Source organism: Pseudorca crassidens, chromosome 9, assembly GCF_039906515.1.
Source record: "Pseudorca crassidens isolate mPseCra1 chromosome 9, mPseCra1.hap1, whole genome shotgun sequence".
NCBI classification, from domain to species: domain Eukaryota; kingdom Metazoa; phylum Chordata; class Mammalia; order Artiodactyla; family Delphinidae; genus Pseudorca; species Pseudorca crassidens.
The window spans coordinates 11,917,415-11,931,971 of record NC_090304.1 but is presented as its reverse complement, the minus strand read 5'-3'; the positions used below and the strand labels follow the sequence as shown (position 1 = coordinate 11,931,971).

At 44.2% G+C, this 14,557-nt stretch overlaps 1 protein-coding gene across 1 annotated transcript; it reads right to left on the bottom strand.

Annotated features, from left to right (window-relative positions):
- Positions 1–49: 49 nt before the first annotated feature.
- Positions 50–1,005, bottom strand: LOC137231235 (olfactory receptor 5P55-like). The gene is given in 2 exon segments (XM_067751744.1): positions 50–928; positions 931–1,005. Coding segments are annotated over 2 exon segments (954 nt in total).
- Positions 1,006–14,557: the final 13,552 nt, after the last annotated feature.

Genomic DNA, 14,557 nt, shown 5'->3' with positions numbered 1-14,557 from the left:
CTGGGTTCTCTAGGCTTCTCTTCTATCTTATGGACTACCAGATACTTTTCTAACAAATTACTTTTCTGCTTAGCTTAAGGACCCTAACTTGTGCAGAGGCCTTGACATATTTATTCTTTAGGCTGTAGACCATTGGGTTCAGCATGGGGAACACAATGGTGTAGAACACAAAGAGGATCTTGTTACAGGCCGAGGCACTTTCAGGGTTGGATTGGACATATACAAGGAGCACAGACCCATAGAAAAAGGAGAGGGCAGTGAGGTGGGAGGCACAGGTGGAGAGGGCCTTGCGCTGGGCCTCCAAGGACCTCATCCTACAGATTGTGACCAGGATGTAGGCATTCGAGACCAAGATGACTGAGACTGTGGGGACAGTGACCAAGGCAGAAAAGACGAGCAAGATGACATTGGCCATGGTTGTCTCTGAGCAGGCCAGTTGGAGCATGGCGGGGTGGATATCACAGAAGTAGTGATCAATGATGTTGGGACCATAGTAGGGCAAGATGAAGGCATTCCCTGTCTGAACAGCTGAAATGAACACCCCAGCAGCATAAGTGGCCACCACCAGCCGGACACACAAACGCTTGGACATGATGGTGTGGTAGAGGAGAGGGGGGCAGATGGCCACGAATTGGTCATAGGCCATCATGGCCAGAAGCAGACACTCCCCTGTGCCATGGAGGATCATGAGGGCCGTCTGGACCACACAGCCCACGAAGGAGATGGACTGGTCAGTGGTGACGAAGTTGATCAGCAGCCTGGGAGTGAACACGGAGGCACTGCAGATGTCAAGGAAGGAAAGCACACCCAGGAGGAAGTACATGGGGGTGTGGAGGGTGGCGCTGGCGTGGATCACATCTATCAGGCCCAGGTTGCCCACCAGAATCACAGAGTAGATCAGCAGGAAGATGGCAAAGAGGAGTTGAGTTGTTTTTGGTCTGCGCTGTTTGTGAGGCCCAGCAGGATGAATCCCTTCACTGTGGTGTGCTTCTGACCCCAGGCCATTGAACTGGTGTGTTTCTCGCATGACAATGAAGAAGAGGAGGAGAAACAAGAATGGAGAAACAATAACATTCTCATCAAAGAGGTAGCCTTTAACATCTACTACAAGTGAAAAGTCACGTGTATCTCTGAGTGGTAGATTGTTCTCGAAATCCCACAGCAATCCCATGATGTCACAATCATGCTTGCGTGCTAAGTGTTCCCTGTCTCTCTTAGGATAATGTCTAAATTCTTTAATCTGCTAGATGTTCTCTTTGAAACACCTCCATGCTCCCCTGCTCTCAGTTTACCCTCTAGCAATTCTGAAAAACTTACTTCTACAAACATACAATGTTATTGCAGATGTCGGTGTCTTCACAAATTCAACATTTTCTTCTTGGAATGTCCTTGGGTCTCTCCAAATCCAGCTTAGAGGTCTGTTCCCTTCCTCTCTCCCCTGGATTTCACAAATACTCCTTTAGTTGAATTAATAGCACCATATTTTAACATAAAGCCCATCCAATACTACTCAGCCGTAGAAAAGAATGAAATAACGCCATTTGCAGCAACATGGATGGACCTAGAGATGATCATACCAAGTGAAGGAAGTCAGAGAAGGACAAATACTATATGATATCGCTTATATGTGCAATCTAAAAGAAAACGAAACAAATGAACTTACTTACAAAACAGAAATAGAGTCATAGATGTAGAAAACAAACTTACGGTTAAGGGGGGGAAAGGGAAAGGGAGGGATAAATTGCAAGATTGGGATTGACATATACACACTACTATATATAAAATAGATAACTAATAAGGACCTACTGTATAGCACAGGGAACTCTACTCAATACTCTGCAATGACCTATATGGGAAAAGAACCTAAAAAAGAGTGGGGATATATATATATATATATATATATATATATATATATATATATATATATATATATATATATATATATATATATATATATACACACATACATATATATAACTGATTCACTTTGTTGTACATCAGAAACTAACACAATATTGTAAATCAACTATACTCCAATAAAAATTAAAAAAAATGCCCATCCATCTTTCCTATTGCATTTTTTTACTCCTAGTAGGAGGAGAGTTACTTAATATCTCAATAATTTGTGCCCTGATATCTATCACAGTGCCTCATGTCAATGAATGAATATAAATTAACTATAATTAGATAAGAAAGTCTTCCCACTCAGGTAATGTCAGCTCAATCCTTTCAGTTGTTTTGGCCAAAACCTTCTAGCCATTTTTGACCTTTTTCCCCCACGACCCCTCATCGAATCCCTCAGCAAATCATTTTGGCTCTACCTTCAAAAGGTATACTGGTTTCTCACCCTCTTTTGAGAGGCACCATCCTATCTTGCTTGGGTTATTGCAACTGGTCTTAGCTGGTGTCTTGTTTCTTTCTCATGAGGAGCAGCCAGGGTGATTCTGTTAACACCTGAAAGTCAGAACCCTCGCGGTGGCCCTCAAAGCCCACTCTGCTAGGCTGACCACTACTCTGACACCCTCTTCACCTCTCTGGCCTCTTCTCCTCCTCTCCCCACTCTCCCTAACCCTGCTCTAGCTACACGTCTCTCCTTACTCCTCTTAGGACACGCCAGGCATGAGTCAGGACCTCTGTGCTCACTGGCCCCTACCCTCGCTTTGCTTCAGTTAGCTGCCACATGGCTCCTTCTCTCTACTCCTTTAAGCTGTGGCTCAAATGTCACCTGCTTGTGCAGCCCTTCCTAAGCACCCTATTTAAAGGAAACTCTCTCCTACTCCAGCACTCACTATTCCTCTTCTCGGTTTGATCTTTTTTTCCTCGTAGGACTGATTCCCTCCTAACATGCTATATACGCATGACTGATTAGTTTATGATCTCTACCCTGACATTAGGATGCACGAACCGTGAAGCCAGGCATTTTTGTCAATTCTGTTCATTGCTGTATCTCCAGGGACTGGCACAATGTTGGCCCTCAATAGACTTCCCTGGCGGTCCAGTGGTTAAGACTCTGCACTTCCACTGCTGGGGGCATGGGTTTGATCCCTCGTTAGGGAACTAAGATCCCGCATGCCACGTGGCATGGCCAAAGAAAAAACATACAGAGTCTTATCAAGGCAAATCAGGCTGCAAAGAGGTTAGTTACTACCCAGATGGGTGAGTTTGGAATTCCACTTGCCCAAATCAGGTGACAAACATTGGAGAATAAGAATTGGGTAAGAAGTCCATAGCTTCAACCTAATCATGAGAAAACATCAGACAAACCCAAGTCGGGAAGCATTCCACACAATGCTTGACCAGTATGCCTCAAAACTGCCAACAGCAAAAATGACAAGAATGACCGGGAAACTGTCACAGATTGGAGGAGACTAAGAAAATTTAGCAACTCGATACAATGTGGTATCCTGGATTTAGAGACTGGAACAACAACAAAAAGGGACATTAGTGGAAAAACTGATGACATCTAAATAAAACCTATAGTTTAGTCAACCCTATTGCACCAATTTTAATTTCTGATTTTCAACAGTTGTACTGTGGTCATGTAGAGAAAGATGGATGAAGGGTAGACAGGAACTCTCTGTACTATGTTTATATCTCCTCTGTAAGTCTAAATCCTTTTAAACTAAAATGTTCAAAAAAAAAAAAAAGAATTAGGTAAGAGTAGAATTGAAAGATGATGCACTGGGTTGTGAAACTCAATACCACTGGAAGCTGGGGCCTGCGGTACCTTGTTATAGCAGCAGAACCTGACTACAGGAGCTGGTTAACATGAAGGATGGGCTGAACACTCGAGGGAGGAAGACCCATGTTCCCCTCTTCCAGTCTTGAAGTCGTAGCCCAAATCACTGACTCCACAATGCTCATCTTGAATCTTGGACAATCATTTGTAACTCCAGTTGCTGTGGGAGCCTCAGGATGTCTTTTCAGATGGGTGTATGCTTTGCACCCTGCACTGATAATTGTGTGTAGGATCTATTTGTAAGATGACAAGTTTATGTGACAATTATACTATTTAATATGAACTTGAATACCTATTTGAATATATACATATTGCATCTGCATACTATTTAAGGTGCTTAAAACAATTAAGAGTGTCTAGTTAATTAGACTTGAAATATGGAGAATGATTAGCTAAACTGAATTAACTAAATCTATGTTCGATTAGACTCTGCTAAAATGCAGAACATTTGATTTACCAAAAATAAACATTTTGATTTAGTAATTTTCAGGAGTTGTTTAAATGTTTATGAAGGTACTTGAAGAGCTTGGAAATCAGGTACATTAAATTTGTGATTGTAGTTTAAAAAGTTTAAGAGCATTTAATCAATCATGTTTTATAAATAGTGTTTAAATGTTTAGGAGAATTTGCTCCTGTAGGGTTTCTTTTTGTGACTTTACTTTGAATTATTTAAGAGAATTTGATTTTAAACAGCACTTAATTTATTTGGGGGAATTTAATCTGTTAGATTTTTGGGCAAAGGAAGCATTAACCAAAGATCAAGTGTGATTGTTTAGAAGTTTTTTTCAAATTAATTAATTTATTTACCATTGGCAGTGTTGGGACTTTGTTGCTGAGCACAGGTTTTCTCTAGTTGCGGCAAGTGGGTCTATTTGTTGTGGTGCAGTTTCTTCTCATTGTGGTGGCTTCTCTTGTTGTGGAGCACAGGCTCTAGGCACACGGGCTTCGGTAGTTGTGGTGTGTGGGCTCAGTAGTTGTGGCTCACGGGCTCAGTAGTTGTGGCGCACGGGTTTAGTTGCTCCGCGGCATGTGGGATCTTCCCGGACCAGGGCTCGAACCCGTGTCCCCTGCATTGGCAGGAGAATTCTTAACCACTGCGCCACCAGGGAAGCCCCGATTGTTTTAAATTTTAACAAACATTACTAGATATATAATTAAATTTATTATATTTAGAAATTGCATTTAATGGCCTAAGAAAAACTAGAAATTGCATTTAATGGCCTAAGAAAAATTAAGTTCCAAATTTACAAGTCAGTAGAAAAATACTTGAAAAATAAAGAGTGGAAAAAAAGTGAGAATCTCAGGGCCCCAATTCTGTGAGGCCAATTTCTCACCATAGGACAATGTAGATGCTCATTCAATTTTATTATTATTATGATGTTAATCCACCAAAGAGTTTCAGGTATCAGCTTACTTTAGTCACACAGTGTTTGGAGACTGTGTGATTCCAGTTGGTGGTCAACTTTTTAGACTTATCAACCAGTAAAGATCACAAATCCACAAAAAATAAATTTACAGATTAAGATATAATCAATTAATAAATGGTTTTAGATAATCCTTTCCATGTACAAAAGATCTGGACATTAAAAAAAGTTGCCTGTAACCCAGCACATTGCGGGAGCTGAAATACTTGTGGATTTGAATGTACTGACGGGGAGAAACAGGAAGGAGCCACAGGACTGAGAACCTGGAGAACCTAATTCCCTGAGCAGTGGCGCTCAGGGAGTTCTCCCGGGAGCTCCTCGATGGGGGTATGGTTCCAGTTCCACACTTGGTGATGTGACACTGGCAAGTCACTTGGAGAAAGCTGGGTCCTACGTACTCATCAAAGTGCAAAGGACAAGTCTTGGCTGGGCTTTTGGGATTCAGAGATGGTAAAAACAGAGGTGCTTTGAAAAGAATGAGGTGCTTATAATAATCCTGGGTGATGGTGGAGGGAGGAAGAAATATTAGGATGGAGGAAACAAATATTTGTTGAGCCTCTGCTCTGTGCTCTTCTCCAGGCTAGGTGTTCCCCTCCATCCCGACCTCATCTGAGAGGTGAGTAACCTGCCTGAGGTCCCAAATGGATGAACTGATATTTGAAGCTGGATGGCTCTAGGGAGAGCAACTGGCATAACCCCCTCTTCATCGGAGGGAATCATAGCCTCAGGAAAGAAGGTAAATAACACGAGCTAGGGAAATTACTTAATGAGAATCAAGAGACCATGTAGGGTAACCAGAGAAGAACAGTGAGACCCAATAGTTCAGGCAGCCTAAATCAGATGTCCAAACCAGAAATAACTCGGGAGAACAGAACATGTCCTAAGTATAGTATGAGGTCCGTACGAGAGGACTTTTTAAAGGAAGTAATTGTTCTCCCACCTGGTTTCCAGTCACAGATTCTAGCACAGCCATCCAAGTATAGGAGGATCCTAAACTCTCACCGTTCACCCAGCCTCCGAGGGTGATCCAGGTGTGCAGAATTTCTGCCACCTGCAGAGGACTCAGACTGTCAGTTCTTGACCTCAGTGGCAGGTCTCTTGGTTTCCAGAAGGGAAATCAGGACCCCCAGAGCATCCAGACTGAGCACACACCTTTCGCGGTCTCCCCAGCAATGACACAAGGCAATGCTACTCTGATCCTTGTTCTGAGAACTAACTCAGCTGGGGACTCACCGAGAGGGTACGTGAAAATGTTGAGTGAATCAATTTCATTGAATTTTTGGGTGGATGGAGGTACAGAAATAAGAACAAGGGGATTGTCTTTCAATTTTAGTTTTTGTTTTTGAGTGGAACTGTGTTTCTATGGCACAAAATTCAGAAGGGACTACAGTGAAAATAAGTCCTCCCATCCTGCCCCTTCTGATTCCCCAGTCACTCACCTCTCTTCCTCAGAAGCTACCAGTTTCCTGTGTATTTTTCTGTTGTTAGTCATTGCTTACATGAGCAATACGTGTACGTATATACCCTCCTTTCTCTTTTAAAAGATACAAATGGTAGCAAACTATAAACATTGTTCTGCATCTTGTTTTTCTTTTTAAACAACCTATTTTGGAGATCTTTCAATGTCAGTGATTAAATGCTGCTCATTTTCCCCCCCAAAAGATATTTCATGAACCTCTCTTTTAAGAAGTCTCCTAATGAGGGATATTTAAGTTATTGCTTCTCTTCTACAGTTACCAACAGCGCCTATCTTGAAGCAACTTTGGGTTAAAACAATTTGGAATCCAGAGCCATGAAACCTCCAATAAAAATATTAGTGTGCAAACCTCTGACTTGGTTTTCATGCAGAGAACTCGCAGCCTTGCTGGACTTTCCTACATTTCCTTTTTGGGGGAGAAGAAAATTTGTGGTTCTCAAAGAGACCCTGCCTGGTTTTCTCTTGCTTCATTTTTTTTCCCTCCTGGCCAGATGGCACAGGTGTTCACAAGCTGTGGTCACTGATCTTTAGCACCTGGTTACCAAAGAGAGCTGCGCACCTGTAGCATCACAGGGTGCTCCTTAGAAACGCAGAATCTGGTTCCTCCCAGCGCTCCTCCTGAATCAGATCTGCATTTTAACAAGATTCACAGTTGATTCCTATTCTGGTTAGAGTTTGAGACACTCTGACTAGCAACCCGAACGGATCCAGCGCTTGCGTGAATTGGATGCTGGTGGAGAACGACAGAGGTGAGGGGGGTCCTGGTCCCCATTTGTAAGATTCTGTGTTGAGGCTGATTCAGAAAGTGACCACACACTTGGTGGGAACATCTGAAAGTGACTTGGGAGGGCTGATGGGGCGATTGTCACGAAGGTAGAGGAGTTGCTGAAGGGGAAAGCCCCTGAGAACTAGACATCCTCCTTCTAGCCTGGATGAAAAGATGTCAGAGAGAACCCTGGCCATGGGAGGGTCTCCTACCTTGCACAGGAGGAAAATTCACTGTCTTCCTTATGGGATTTTCCTGGTTTGTATATGTGTCCAAAGAACAGCAATTAGCAGTTGATTGAACTAGCTTTTTTTTTTTTTTTTAAATACATTTTTATATAAGTGAGTAGAAGAGAAGTATTGAACTTAAAAACCAAGCCTAGGGGTTGCCTCACTGATGGGATGTCAGAGGACAACATATGGGTGCAGAGGCCTAGAGCCCAGGAGGACATGCAGACTTTGAATGTCGGGCCTCAAGAGTCAAGCTCCACGGAGTAATGGCGGACATCTAAGTGGCCTACAAGAGCTGGGGGACAGACAGATTCTACACCATTCTTCCCTCACCCACCCCCAACTACTGCAAATGCACTACCAAATGGCAAACCTTTCACTGCCTTTCAGAAGGGTTTCTTTAGTCCACTGCTGGAGCCTGGGGCTGGTGGCTTGTTTCTGGGAAGCATTATTGCCTAGCAGTTAAGAACATGGGCCTTGGGATTGGCCAGATCTGGATTTGAATCCCAGTGCCAGCCCTTACTCATTTTGTGACCCTGGGCAAGTGATTTAACCTCATTCAGTTTTGTCTTCTGCAAAGTGGAGATAATAGTACCTACCCTTAGGGTTGCTGTGAGGATTAAATAAGATGATGCATTTGAAGCTCTTGTCAGCCTGTTTGGCAGAGAGTAATACTCACGGTCCCTGACTTACGATGATTTGACTTAAGATTTTTGAACTTTATGATGGTGCAAGAGCAATGCACATTCAGCAGAAACCATACTTTGAGTTCTGAATGTTGATCTTTTCCCAGGCTAGTGACGTGCTGTAAGATACTTTCTCCTGATTCTGGGCCATGGCAGCAATCACAAAACAACCGATACACTTAAAACAATTCTGTACCCAGACAACCATTCGGTTTTTCGCTTGCAGTACAGTGTTCAATACATTACATGAGCTATTCAACACTTTATTATAAAATAGGCTTTGTGTTAGATGATTTTGCCCAAATGTAGGCTAATGTTCTGAGCACGTTTAAGGAAGGCGGGGCTAAGCTATGATGTTCAGTAGGATGGGTGTATTTTTTTTTTTTTTCTTTTTGCGATGCGCGGGCCTCTCAGTGTCGTGGCCTCTCCTGTTGCGGAGCACAGGCTCCGGACGCGCAGGCTCAGCGGCCATGGCCCACGGGCCCAGCCGCTCCGTGGCATGTGGGATCTTCCCGAACCGGGGCACGAACCCGCGTCCCCTGCATCGGCAGGCGGACTCTCAACCACTGCGCCACCAGGGAAGCCCTAGGATGGGTGTATTAAATGCATTTTCAACTAATGATATTTTCAACTTACGCTGGGTTCATTGGGACTAACCTTATTGTTAATCGAGGAACACCTGCATTCAGTGCTTGTTATTAATTCTAAACGGGGGCTTGAGGGTAACTGGGGAGAAGGGAAGCACAGGAGACGAGGTGGGGGTCATCTGTGAGCACACTGACCTGTGGAGAAGCAGGGACAATCTCCCCCTGAATCCAGCTTCCAGAGACCCCCGGAAGTGACTTTCCTTCCCTGTGCTGTTGGCTGCATCCAGCCAGCTCCAGGGGTGGGTGTTCTCAGACCATCCTGTTGGACCTTTGGATCTCTCCTTCCTCTGAAACCTTCTGGATGAGCTCTTACCTGGTCTTTCCACCTGGGCCTGTGAGAATTGCCTTATTTTATTTTTTTTTAATATCTTTATTGGAGTATAATTGCTTTATAATGGTGTGTTATTTTCTGCTGTATAACAGAGTGAATCAGCTATACGTATACATATATCCCCGTATCTCCTCCCTCTTGCATCTCCCTCCCACCCTCCCTATCCCACCCCTCTAGGTGGACACAAAGTACCGAGCTGATCTCCCTGTGCTATGTAGCAGCTTCCCACTAGCTATTTTACGTTTGGTAGTGTATATATGTCCATGCCACTCTCTCACTTCGTCCCAGCTTACCCTTCCCCCTCGCCTTGTCCTCAGGTCCATTCTCTACGTCTGCGTCTTTATTCCTGTCCCACCCCTAGGTTCTTCAGAACCTTTTTTTTTTTTTTAGATTCCATATATATGTATTAGCGTACGGTATTTGTTTTTCTCTTTCTGACTTACTTCACTCTATATGACAGTCTCTAGGTCCATCCACCTCACTACAAATAACTCAATTTCGTTTCTTTTTATGACTGAGTAATATTCCATTGTATATATGTGCCACATCTTCTTTATCCATTCATCTGTCGATGGACACTTAGGTTGCTTCCATGTCCTGGCTATTGTAAATAGAGCAGCAATGAACATTGTGGTACATGACTCTTTTTGAATTATGTTTTTCTCAGGGTATATGCCCAGCAGTGGGATTGCTGGGTCACATGGTAGTTCTATTTTTGTTTTTTTGAGGAACCGCCATATGTTCTCCATACTGGCTGTATCAGTTTACGAGAATCGCCTCATTTTAGATTGTCCCAGGGGCTGAACAGGACACCAATGATGGGTAGTCGAGGACACACAGAGAATGGTACCTGGAGATGGAGATTCTTTCGGTGCATGAGGTCTGGTGGGGCTCCTGGCACAGGGTTGGCCCTCTTCATTTACCAAGTCTATTCCCTGAGGGCCTCTACCTTAAGTTTAATGAGTGTGAGGCTCCAGAGAGACACGTAGCCCATGAGCAGTGCCCAGAAATTCATCAGAGAATGCTCAAACAGCACCACCTCCCTAGGGGTTTGAGGCAATTATTTTTTTCTCTCACAAACAGCAGAGAAGTTGTTAGTGATCTTTTCCTCTTTCTCATAAGAAAAATCTGAGACCCAATGGGGCTCACTAATTTTTTTTCTGACCCCGCAGCAAATCACTGGTAACATTAATAACTACCATTGGTATCATCTAGCTTGCATGTACGTCGCTTCATTTTGTCTCCATACAAATCCTCAGAGGCCTGAAAAGCAAACATTATTGTCCACATATTATGGAAGGGAAAAACAGAGGCTCAGGGAAGTGATATGACTAGCCCAAGGTGACAGCCGGTAAGTGGCATAGTCAGGACCAAAGCCAGGCTCTTCTAGAATTTGATCTCTGCTTCCTTCACAGCTCCCAGCCTCTAGGAGTTCAGTCATCTTGGAATGACTTGATATTACTGGTCTAGTTTAGAGAAATCATCCAAAATGTTTTTCAGGAGAGGCATAAGCAAATTCAACGTCATACTCTGTGCCACAGCGCCACTGTCCTTGATAACGTTCCTGTCCAGCTAGTTAGCAGCAGATTCTTTTTTTTTCGTAAATAAAGTTTTATTGGAACACAGCCAACACAGCCAAACCCATTCATTTACATACTGTCTATGGCTGCTTTCCTGTTACAAGGACAGAGTTGCAGAGTTGCAACAGAAATCACACAGCCCACAAAGCCTAAAATATTTACTATCTGGACCTTTACAGAAAAAGTTTGCCAGCCGCTGCTGTTAACCATAGCAACAATCTATCTGTCAAAAGTCCAGAGGCCTCGGCATACAATCCATGGAGGGTTAGAAAGAACTTCAGGATGGAATCATCAGTGACAAGACCCATCCTCTCATCCTTTACTCACTGCCTCTGACCTTTCGCATTTGGAATCATCCTTTCCTATTGGCTCAAGAATCACTCAGCTTCTCAGTGCCTCAGTTTCCCCAGCCACAAGTGGGGAGAGCAGCAGCATTTCCCTGGTAGAATTTCTGCGACATATAAATGAGCTCTGTTAGACAAAAGGCTCACGACAGCTTAGCACAGAGTCAACACTCAATGAATACTTATTTCCCTCTTTCCTCAGCCCTCTAACCCACGAGGTTATTCTGCAGCTTCAGGCGGCCCTGGTACCTGGAGGATGCACCTGTCACCCACCTGTCATTCAACGGACCATAGGCCAAGGTATGGAAAGGACTCTGCTTTATTTTTTATTAAAAACTTTTTTGTTGTGGTAATAAAAGTCACATAATATAAACCATACTATTTTAACCATGTTTAACTGTACAGTTCAGTGGCACTAAGTACAGTCACGTACAGTCTCACCATCTTCCGTCTCCTGAATTTTTCCCCTTCCTAACCTGAGACTCTGTCCCCATTAAACACTAACTCCCCATTCCCCCTCCCCACTCCCATCCCCACTCCCTGTCCCCTGGCATCTACCAATGTACTTTCTGACTCTACGGATTTGACTATCCTAGGTACCCCGTATAAGTGGAATCTAACAGTATGTGTCCACACCTAATGTATATTGGAATGCATTTTTAAGGTTAACTTAGTATATGACCTGGCAGCAGATTCTGAAAACAGCATCCCTACTCTTTTCCCTCCAGAACTGTGTCCCGCAGGACTGGGATTCTCTTTGTCATAGAACCTGCAGGCTGTTACTGAATCCCAAACGGGTGTCTGTGCCCTGGACCCCCCAGTGTCGCTTGTAGTCCTGGGTTCTCTCTGCCTGCACTTCCCTGCATTTTTCTTCCACCTCTGGCTCCGTACCACATCTCACAGCTTCGGGACACCTCGGTCACACGTCCTTCTTTGTGACTGTCGCCTCCTGGGGCGCTCCAGTGATACTGACTGCTTGTTCCAACTTAGCCGTGCCATTGTCGCAGGCCTGGGGCTTTCCTGGGTGGCCAGCCTTCTGTTCTTGCAGCTGCTGCCCCTGAATCTGTCTCCTGTCACCTGAGCTATCCCACCTGTTTCTCCCTGTGAATTTCTGTGGCTTCAGTTCCTGTTTCTTTCTATTTAGCCCTAGGTATCTGAGTCATGCCTGAGTGGCCCTGAGATGCGACAGCTCTTGACTTTCTCCATCTTGAGGCTTAGGTTGAACATCCTTCTGACAGAGGGACTTGCAATGCATGTCTGTATTATTTAAGAATAATTCTACCACAGGGAGTAAGAGAAAGTAAGGATGAAGCAAAGGAGCTTGCAAGAAAGGAAGTAGAGAATGTGTGTGATGAATATTTATAGGAAGGTGTGAAGGGACCAAGAAGCAGTACATATTTATGAAGCAATGAGGCACTTTCACAAAACACTCAATATGCATGAGCTTTTAAATTGGCACCGTTGGGTGATGCCCATTTTTGGTCCCACTTGTTTTCTGCCCAGGGCATGGAGATAAAAGGCACCGTTGCTTAGCAGGTCACTGGGGAGCTAGAGCTACGGGCAAGGCTTACTTGCCCCTGTGTTTTTCTGATGGGACACCTGTTGGCTCCAGGCACCTTCTGTCCTCTGACACCCTTTGTTTACCCTCAACTCAATGTTCTCATGACCATATATCAGCAGGAAAACTGATGTGGCAGAGAGAGAGACAGAGACAGGGCGAGAGATGGAGAAACACGTGCACACACTGTGTAACACAGGATTCAGGTAGTGTAGTTCTTTCACCCTGCTTGAATCATTTCCTAAATTTGTCTCTTTCCTCTTGATTCTCCCTGTATTTCTGTTACTGATTTAATAAACCATTTGATTTGAGCATCTTAATTTGGTCCATGAGCCTTTGTGCTCTGTAACCTCCCTGGTTGTGCCCTAGGAGGCTGCCGTTGCATCAGGTAACTTCCCACAGAGCAGGTCCACTTTAATTCCATCCTATAAGCCATAGCAGGTTGTGTCTCATCAGTAATTTTATGTAAGGGGGGGGATGAGGCAGCTTTGCACATGAGGCACATGAAGAAAATGGCACGGAGTTGAGAGAGAGAGAGAGATCAGAAGTGAACCCTGGGCTCTCTGCCCCAAGGTTGTTTGGGGGACAGTTTTGCCGTGGCTGGCAGGTCTCTCTCTGTTGGCTCTCAATTTTTCCATCCAACTCTAGCCTGGTGCTCAGAATCTTTGCTTCTTCTCATTCTACTGAATTCTTTGTTCTGAGTCTGAGAAGCCTGCTTCTTTCTCTACATTTGGGTTTCCTGAGGAAGAGACTGAGGACTTGGAAGAGCCAATAAGAATGGGTTATGTGGGGATGCTACTCCAAGGTGAAGGTATAAGGGGTTGGCCCCTCTGCTAAGCAATTGGAGACCCTTAGTCTCCTGCTCCACTGGGAAATTATTATGCAAAACAGAGTTTTTTGGCAGATAGCTTGTTTGTGTAAAGGAAATCCAGTCTCTGGACTCCTGAAGCTGGGGTGGAGCCCTTGAATAGAGAACTTTGTGGAGGGTGTGGAGAAGGCATGGGAGGGAATACCCTGGTGGTCCAGTGGTTAGGACTCCATGTTTTCACTGCTACGGGCCCAGGTTCAATCCCTGGTTGGGGAACTAAGACCCCGCAAGCCGCAAGGCACCTCCAAAAAAAAAAGGAAAAAAAAAAACAAGAGAGAGAAGGCATGGGATGCACTCTGGAGAAATCAACAAATCCCATCTGCAGGGCTGGAGTCTCGTGTGTCCTGTGGGTCCTGACTCTCTGGCCTACTATCAGGTATCATCCCCATCTTTCTCAAACATCTCATTCATTGCTGCATGATACTGCACAGGGACATACAATGGCCCTCTGAAGTTTTACTGACTAACCTGAACAGGCTGAAAAACAGAATGGTTTTATTTTTCTTCTAATCATGACCTTCAACCTACTCTGATAGAATTTTCTTCCTACCCCTAGATGATATCTTGGCCATGTATAATCGTTTTCAAGTATAAAAGCAAAGGCTCAAAGTAGATTAATTATTCACCCCAATTCCTCACCTCTTTCTGTGTCCATGCTCCTTTCTCTGAGGAATCTAGGACAACTGCAGGAGTTTAGTCAACTACACAGGAAGAGGACACAGTTTTCACACAAGACTGTCCAAGAGTTCTGACACCAACCTCAAGGGCTTAGGGTCCAGCTACAAAGTTAGAGAGAAGAGTCCGTACGAACCACCCTCACTTCTGTACCAACTGCAAATTCGAGGGGTTCCCAAACCTACCCTCAGATTAGATCATTCTTTACAGAACTCACAGAACACACTGAAAA